General features: G+C 32.5%; 2 protein-coding genes and 1 non-coding gene across 4 annotated transcripts; 1 reads left to right on the top strand and 2 right to left on the bottom strand.

The window, feature by feature from the left end:
* Positions 1-924: 924 nt before the first annotated feature.
* LOC139860804 (U6 spliceosomal RNA) lies at positions 925-1,022 on the bottom strand. The gene has a single exon (XR_011763419.1). It is a non-coding gene; the product is annotated as a U6 spliceosomal RNA (small nuclear RNA).
* LOC139858604 (histone chaperone ASF1B-like) lies at positions 939-3,039 on the bottom strand. The gene is made up of 3 exons (XM_071847436.1): positions 2,755-3,039; positions 1,632-1,747; positions 939-1,533 (listed from the first exon to the last, which is right to left on the bottom strand). Exons 1-3 carry the CDS (start codon positions 2,861-2,863, stop codon positions 1,186-1,188), a joined length of 573 nt encoding a protein of 190 aa, XP_071703537.1. The 5' UTR covers positions 2,864-3,039; the 3' UTR covers positions 939-1,185.
* A 2,644-nt stretch (positions 3,040-5,683) lies between these two features.
* On the top strand, positions 5,684-7,451 carry LOC139857782 (uncharacterized). 2 transcript variants are annotated; one of them, XM_071846623.1, is made up of 4 exons: positions 5,684-5,943; positions 6,049-6,407; positions 6,509-6,551; positions 6,914-7,451. In XM_071846623.1, the coding sequence occupies exons 1-4, from the start codon at positions 5,817-5,819 to the stop codon at positions 7,357-7,359; spliced, it is 975 nt and encodes a 324-aa protein (XP_071702724.1). In that variant the 5' UTR covers positions 5,684-5,816; the 3' UTR covers positions 7,360-7,451. The 2 variants fall into 2 exon arrangements, with proteins under 2 accessions (XP_071702724.1, XP_071702723.1); XM_071846622.1 differs by having other exon boundaries at positions 5,686-5,943; positions 6,506-6,551.
* The last annotated feature ends 804 nt before the right edge of the window (positions 7,452-8,255 follow it).

The raw sequence follows: 8,255 nt of genomic DNA, 5'->3' as shown, positions 1-8,255 counted from the left end.
AAAAGAAATTAGTAACTATTTAAACTAAATAAGTAAATAAAAATATTTCCTATTTCATATTTTATACATACTACTTTTGTGAAATATATGTTTTACTTTTGTGAAATATATGTTGGTCAGATGTATAATAAAAATCAAATCAAAATGATACCTCAAAGTTGAGATTTACTTAATATGAAAAGTTTCAATTAACTTAATTGTTGAAATCTTGATCCATTTACTTTCTAATTAAATGGTTATGGTGTAAAATATCGTTTGATTAAGTTGGTGAAAATCTTGATCATTTTACTTTGTAAGTAAAAAACGGTGTTATTAAATGGTTATTGGATAAAATGTCGTTTGATTAAGTTGGACGATCAAAATTCTGGCACATTACAGTATAATAAGTAAAAGTAAATAAATAAATTGACAAAATTGTTAAAATAGTCCCTGTGTTATTTTTAATTTTGCTTAAAAAGCCACTCACAATTATCAGTTGCATTATTAATCACTAAATTTAAATTTTATCTCAATTAAATCCCTTAACCTAACGATGCTTAATAATCCGTTAAGTTCTAAATTGATATTTATATCTCAGTTACATCCTTTGAGTCTTCATCTTCCCCAATTTATCATCAATACGATAATCACTTGGCATTAGAATATACTCATTCAAAATCTAGGTAAAATGAGTCCATACGATCTTAAAGAGTTGAAAGGGCAAAACCTTATATGATATCTTAAACCTTTTAATGTGTAACTGGATCACATGTATAGGCAATCACATGAACTCGATCTTAAATTATGAACAAATTCATCGAGCTCGAGTTTGTATATAAAGCAACTTTAGCATGAAAAAAAAATAGTTAATTAAAAACTGTTTGAATACCTATGCCTATAGGCAGATTCGTTGTAAGAAACCTTCTTTTCTTTTTTTTAAAACCCAAAAAATTGGACCATTTCTTGATTTGTGTGTTTCATCGCATGGGTCATGCTAATCTTCTTTGTATCGTTCCAAACTTATCGGATGTCCCCGAAGGGACATAAGAAACCTAGTAATATTAAATCGCAAAAACGTATAAACCAAACCCACCAAACCCATTTCTCAAAGATCACCCCCACTGGTTTACTAGCAACAAACTCAAAACTAAAACATAGTTCCATGCTAACAAAGCAGTATACTACAGAGATAGTTGACATCAAGAACTAGGGTTCTGTGTTCTCCAATGGATTACTGCCAGGTGGCGGTTGTTCACTTGTTTCAGCTTCAGGCACAGGATCAGCTTCCTCCTGTTCTCCGTTTTCATTGTTTTCAGGGTGAAAGTTAATCGGGAACTTAGTCACCCTTGGTTTGTCTGTTAATATGTTTCGCTGGACCTTGTCGATAATCACCTTTTGAGGAGGTTCCTCTTTTAGCTTCTCATCATCATAATCATTGTTCACATAATAACCTACTCGCACAAATTCCTGTCCCACATATGAACACGTTAGCAACAGCACCGTCACTCCGATTATATCTTCTTCACGAATCTTTGACGGGTCTGGTGGGTCGGCCTAACAATGTCAAATAATTGTCTCAGTAGTCAATGAACAATATTTACAATGGATATTATGTATACAGTTATTCTAATAGAATGGGTTGTAAGGTTTACCTGAAATACAAAACGGTAGTTGCCAACGTTAACAGGACCAACGAGTACACTTTCTAAAAGTTGGTCGTAAGTTTCATCTTCAGCAGATCCAACATAGATGAGTTTCCATTCCAGGTCTGCAAATATAACAACTTCAAATCAGTCACGTTACATCATTAATTGTTGAACGTCTCAACACAAAATTTGCATCATTTTTGGATATGCATTGCTTAATGCTACATGTATAGGATATATGGTATGTTAAAAACTTCAGGGCAGAAGGTTAAATAAAACGTACATAGATTATACTCGTGTTCAATCGCATATACTGCCATTGTTAGCAGATATTGATTATCTGAATAAAAGCCAAGTCAACTTCGATAAACTAATGGAACCATTTTCATCCTTAACATAATTGATTACAAATTGATATTTGAAATGTAAATTTGGTAAGATATTAGAAAAAAAAATGCAGATTTAATGTCATCTTGCAACCTCATATTAAGTCCAAGCTACTGCTCACAATAGCTAATAACCTATGAGATACAACTACTGATGTATGGATCTGTAATAACCAAAACCCTCTTCAAACTGTGTGGCTATGAACTATGAAGGTTGCCCGAATGAAACCATATGTGAGATTGCAGTAACAACTTCTAATCCTATTGTTCAAACTTGAAGTGAAATTCATATTTCGGTAGCTGAAGCTAACAAAATACTAAAATTTCTTCATTGTTACTTATTAATATCAAAAAATATTTCATAGGATCATAACTACAGCACGAATTGAGTTACCATGGTTTTAAGCATAGGATCAAGTACAACTTGAGGTCCATTGAATGTTATTATAACCTTAGGTAACCTAATTTTCCTCGAACTGCCCTAATTTAACCTAATTTTCTCCAATAATTCACTAAAACCAGCTAATCGAATGAAAAAAATGATAATCATCATCATCTCATACTAACACATTCTAATAAATTCCATAAATCAATTACTAAAATTAACAACAATAAAAGAAAAACCTAAAAATTAACTTCGAACAATACGAATTCATCACAAACCCTAACGAACTAAACAACAGCAATCGAATTGAAAAACAAGTATGCTAATAATTGAACATGATGAAATTGAAACGAGTTACCTTCTTTAAGAGATGAAACACATTCGTACGATATTTCAAACTGGAAAGGCGTAAGAAACGACGCCGGATTGTCCAACACCGTCACGTTCGTAATGTTCACTGCGCTCATTGTGAATTGTGAAAATTATTTAAAAATCCGAGGATTTAAGTGGTTGGATTAACGTAAACAGTAATTTTAGTTTATTTATTTGAGACGGTAGGTTTTAAGAATGTCATTAGGGTTTAATAAGAGAAATTAGAGATGGCGAACGATGGATTGAGTGAAATTGGGGAAATCTGAACAAGTTTTTGATGTTTAAACAAGAACGAAATGAAGTTGTAATTTTTAATTATTATTTATATTATTTTTTTTGGTCTTGTTGGGTGTATTTATAGTGTTGACCGGTTATTGAAATTGTTTACCGTGAAGAGCCGGTGGAGTAACGGCTTGTGAGGTCAATTTTTAGGAGTTTTTGACTATTTTGATGGCGGGAATTAGATCCCTTTTTTTTTGGATGTATATGAAGTACTCCGTATGTTTTTGGGCTAGATTTATACATTATTTTGGGCTTGACTGTTCTATAATTGGGCTTTATTATAGTTTTGTTTAAGTCTCTTTTCTAGCAAATCTTTTCGATACTTTTATTTTTAAAGCAAATCTTTTCGATGAGTGGAATTACCAAGAGTAGTTAAAAATGTATTCGATTAAATTTGCAAGAGTAAATTCATGCCAACAACTGTAATTTCGCGTTATTGATATTTTTGTTTGTAAAACAATTTGTATTGAATCACATATTTTGACCTTTGAACTTTCTCTTTTTAAGTATTTTTTTCAAGTACAAAATTTTAAAATGAAATTACAATCTTTCAATGATTTAGAATGTGTGTTTGGCAGTTTATACATAAACGTTAAGATATTGCTATTTGAGATATTAAAAAACGTGAACTTATAATATATCACCCTTTATTTTATTTTAGTTTTTTGAAAAGCTAGGTATTTCATTAAAAATAAACACGAACATACAACTTATCATGGGAAGCTACATATGAATACTAGCCCATGACCCGAAATGAGTAATTACAACATGGGTGCCAAGAATGCAACCCAACACGAGTTCATATATTACAATACAAGGATAGATTTGATATCCACGAAAGCCAATCTATACTATTCTTTTTGAGTTTTTCTCGAGATCCAATCGAATGACTTGACTTGAATCTCATTTAATATAACCGAAGCACACGACATTTTGTTCTTGAAAACCTTCAAGTTAAGGGTATTCCAAAGCAAGTAGGCACTCACCCACTCCATGGCTTGCCAAATTTGCGTGCCAAGCGATGCAGAATGTGAATGGTAGAGACCCACAAAGTATATCATTGAGATCACGATAACTAACACTTCCAACACCCCACCAATTGTACACCCTAGACCAAACTTCCATTGAGAGCTTGCACCCAATTACTGCATGATCACCCGATTCGGTGTCGTCATCAAAAACGAGACCCCAAACATTATGTAAGTCAATGCCCCTTTTGTCAAGCTCAACACGAAGCGATAATCTTTTTTTCAAAACCCTCCAAGTGAATACTTCAAGTTTTTTTTTTGGAACACGGTTATTCTTTATTGCAGTCAAACACGATAATCATTACCTTTTCACGTCTATTTTTCTTCCTAATTGCTTTTAAATCAAAAAGAACTAAATAATAATAAAAATAATATAACTTGATGACTTATCTTGAAATGAAACTATTGTCGTAAGACTGAATGGTTAAGGATTAAATTGTTAATAATTTGAATGATTTAAAAGTTCCGATGAAGTTGGTTTCAAATGAAAAAATACGTTTGATAATCATTTTGAATAAACAATGTGAATGGTGTCATATTAGCGTATTAACTTTTTGCACTAATTAAAAAAACTATATACTATATATTTGTTCAATAAATGTTCTTAATATAATTTAAAGAGAATATACAAAAAAAGTAAGTGCTTAATGAAAAAAGTATTCGTGAATGGTTACTGAGCGTTGAACCATTAGCGTTATATGTCACCTATGGTCATAAACAAATGCGTTGAATATTAAATGATTCAATATTCAGCGTTGAACCATTTGATTAAGAGCTAATCAAACACACACTAGCTATTCCTTTACATTTTGATCCTCAAAGTTTCAACAGAATTTTGAGCTAAACATCAAAATTTAAGGTTTCTTGTGATTTTAGACTAGTTCAAGACTTGCAAAATTTTTGGAGTTTTTATAAGGGTCAAATGAAATATTAGATTGCCCAATTAACATGATTTTATATAATATTTTTAGATTGAATAGAAATCAAAACAATATCAGAAGTAGTGTTGAATTGATGATAATAAAGCAAACAAAATAGACGTAAAAAAGCCAAATAATATGAAGTTGAAACCATAATATTGCTAAGAAGCGAGACTAGTAGTTAATTTTTCATCGAGTTTTACCCAGATTACTTCATTATTTTAATTTTTTTAACGCATTGATGAATTGTATATAGACCGCAAGCTGTTTGCTTTATTTTGATTTTTAAGTATACTGGCTAGTGAGAGTCTGATAAATGTGATTTTATATGATCACAGCCCTAAGTTGATGGTTGTAAGAAAATCTTCATATACATAATATAGCTGAATAAATTTTGGACATGTATATGAATAATGTTCTGTTTTCGTTTAATTAGTTTCTTTACAAAATCTTTTGGACAAAGAGTATTTACGGAACAATTAGCAGGTTTATATGCATTAGCAACTTAATTATGTCGTTCATAATCATCATAAAGTCACAACAACACGGTCAACACGGACAAATTGTCCGTTCAACATCATACGAGTAGACAATATAGTGGTCAACTTAAGTCAAGAGTGAAAGTAAATAATAAAAAAATCTAAATGATAGTTTTTTACAAGTTTATGAAACCCGAAGGACGTTTATTGTAATTAACAATTATCAAATCAAATTCTGCAGTTCAAATCAAATCAAGGATCCATGATCCCAAATTGATTTGTTAGGGCTCTAATTGTTCATGTTTTATCAGAACCTGTGAAATTAACTTCAGTTGATTAATGGCAAATAACATCAACAACAAAAGAGATGAACCGTTAACAGCTCCACCTGTTGATCGGTGGTTTGACCTAACCCTAGGTTCCTCTTTTCAAGACAATCCTTCTTCTAGATTCTGCACTCTTCGCTGTAAGTATATATCTATGTATCTATTCAATATATATGTTATGTAATTGATCAATCAGTTGTTAAAAATATGGATAATTCAGATGAATTATGTATTATATAATTCAGATGAATTTAAGCCAGCATCAATTGATAAGAACCAACCTGGGAAACTGCATAAGACTAGTGATAACAAAGTAGCTGTTGAATTTCAAAACAACCAACCAGGTAAACCTAAAGTAAGTTTTGAAGGTAGTAGTGAGGATTATAAGGACAATGATGCTGTTTTGTTCTTTGATGGATCGAGTTTTCGGTTAGAACGGTTACATAGATCAGTTAAGCGATTAAGGCATGTTCGTCAACCTGGCGAATCTGCAGCTGTAGCTGCAGCAACTAATTTACCGGGCCCGCCACCTGATTCTAGTTCGCCCCCACTCGGAAAGGGAAATAAACTTCAGACTTCAAATAAAAGCTTACTTCCCCCATCTGTAAGTTAGATTACTACTCTTTTGTTATTTGAATGATTATATTGATAAACATGTAATGTACTTTTATACATGACTTGCACGTATTTCGTGTATTTCAGCAGGTTGAAGTTGAACGAATAGAGATTGGCAACTTTAAAGGCTTTGGTATGTTCCATGCTCTTTTAGGTGTTGTTTGTTTTTCAGTTTGTAGATCTTATTATGTCTTTTGTTTGTGCGCTCGTTGACTGTTTTTTTTTTTCCGAAGACATAAGATAAAATAATGTTTTATTCTGTTTGTAAACTTGCAGACTTAGAAACATGCTTCTTAGTGCTGTAGACATGATTAAGTTATTTTGCAGACATAAAAAACAAACAGTATTCATTGTTCAGCATTTAGGTCACATCTTCTCTACAGACATGGTCCAATGGTCCAGTCTGCTGATCTTCAGAGAAAAATATCTTTAAAAAAACAAACAACACCTTAGTATACGTTAATACATTTTAAATTGTTGATTTGTTATATGCAGATGGGAAAGCTAAAGAAGAGAAAGCTATTGATAATCCATTCGTCCCTTCAAGTTCATTCTATACATCGCCAGATAATAAGAACGATGATGACTTGGACGAACAGCTGGACATACTCAACGACGATGAAGACATTGATATTGGCACGACAGCTGATAACACAGAGGCAGTTACAGGACGGCAAGGTTTTACTGGGATTGATATAAATATACCACATAATGAAACTGATGATGAGATTGCAGAGGTTGATTTGAGTGATGATGAAGGGGACACGGGAGGTTATAATGCTGCAGAAGCGCTTAAAGCACAGTTGAATGCCGAGGAAAGCAAAAAAGCATCTTCTAGCTCAAGCGGCAGTAGTCGAAGCAGCAGCAGTAGTGGTGGCAGTAGTAGCAGTAGCAGCAGCAGTGGTGAAAGCAGTGAAGGTGGCTCTGTTAGCTCTATTTAACTAAATTTTTAAGCTTTCAGTTCCTGTAACAATAACCTTTTTTAAGATACCAGCAAGCTTGTCCAAAGAAAAATGTAATGCCATTTATATTTTATCCTTGTCCTTATATTACAAGCTTTATAAAGTGAAGACAACTGAGTCATGAACGCAATCTCCTTAAGCACGTCTCATGAAAAGTGATTGCGTAATACACGTATTTGATTATGATTTATGAATATCAGTGACATTAACATCTCATACGCTATGTTAAAAGTGGAGATAGTTCAAAAAACATGAAATTTGTGGATATATATTGTTAAAAACCTTAGATATTTAGCATCTCTCCCTGTTCATGTGTTGATTTAGTTTTCTGTTGTGCTGAAGTACTGCTATTATTGTGTTGAGTAGTATTTTGATTTTTCAGCAGTACTTTAGCAAAACACATTCTACTTTTGAGTTTTTTAAAAATATTTGCTTAAAGTGAACTAAAACATTCATACATTTTGCTGTAGTTTGATTTAGGGAATATTAAAATGCCCAATTACTATTAGGCAATTACCAAGTGTAGATTTATGTTATTTACTTTCGATAATAGGTCTGTATATGAGACAATACCTGCTCTAAATTTCAGAGTTGTAGACGGCGGCCGTCTCGGCAGACTAGTCGGTTTGGTGACTAGCCTGTCCCGTTTCGTCCAAAAACGTTTAATTAGTTGGTCAACGCCAAAAAGTCGGTCTGAGTCTGTCTCATTCAAAGACGGTATGAGTGTGTTTGAGTCGGGTCTGATTCGGTCAAAGTCAAGTTGGTCAAAGTTAAAATTTAAGAAGACTTCGTGCCCTATACATATGTTTGAAATATTGACGTTTGAGATATTTATGTTTAATATATTTATGTGTATAATATATATTAAAAGTCAA

Source organism: Rutidosis leptorrhynchoides, chromosome 7 (genome assembly GCF_046630445.1).
Source record: "Rutidosis leptorrhynchoides isolate AG116_Rl617_1_P2 chromosome 7, CSIRO_AGI_Rlap_v1, whole genome shotgun sequence".
In the NCBI taxonomy this organism is placed as follows: Eukaryota; Viridiplantae; Streptophyta; class Magnoliopsida; order Asterales; family Asteraceae; genus Rutidosis; species Rutidosis leptorrhynchoides.
Note: the sequence above shows the minus strand (reverse complement) of the source record. Positions and strands in the feature narration are given on the sequence as shown.

Bases quoted from the DNA above. Each gene is read 5' to 3' on its own strand.
- LOC139858604 (XM_071847436.1), bottom strand. From the start codon at position 2,863: ATGAGCGCAGTGAACATTACGAACGTGACGGTGTTGGACAATCCGGCG. The intron at 1,748-2,754 runs GTAACTCGTTTC...TTATATTTGCAG, and splicing joins TGTTTCATCTCTTAAAGAAG to ACCTGGAATGGAAACTCATC. The intron at 1,534-1,631 runs GTAAACCTTACA...TGACATTGTTAG, and splicing joins ACTACCGTTTTGTATTTCAG to GCCGACCCACCAGACCCGTC.
- LOC139857782 (XM_071846622.1), top strand. From the start codon at position 5,817: ATGGCAAATAACATCAACAACAAAAGAGATGAACCGTTAACAGCTCCA. The intron at 5,944-6,048 runs GTAAGTATATAT...TATATAATTCAG, and splicing joins TAGATTCTGCACTCTTCGCT to ATGAATTTAAGCCAGCATCA. The intron at 6,408-6,505 runs GTAAGTTAGATT...CGTGTATTTCAG, and splicing joins AAAGCTTACTTCCCCCATCT to CAGGTTGAAGTTGAACGAAT.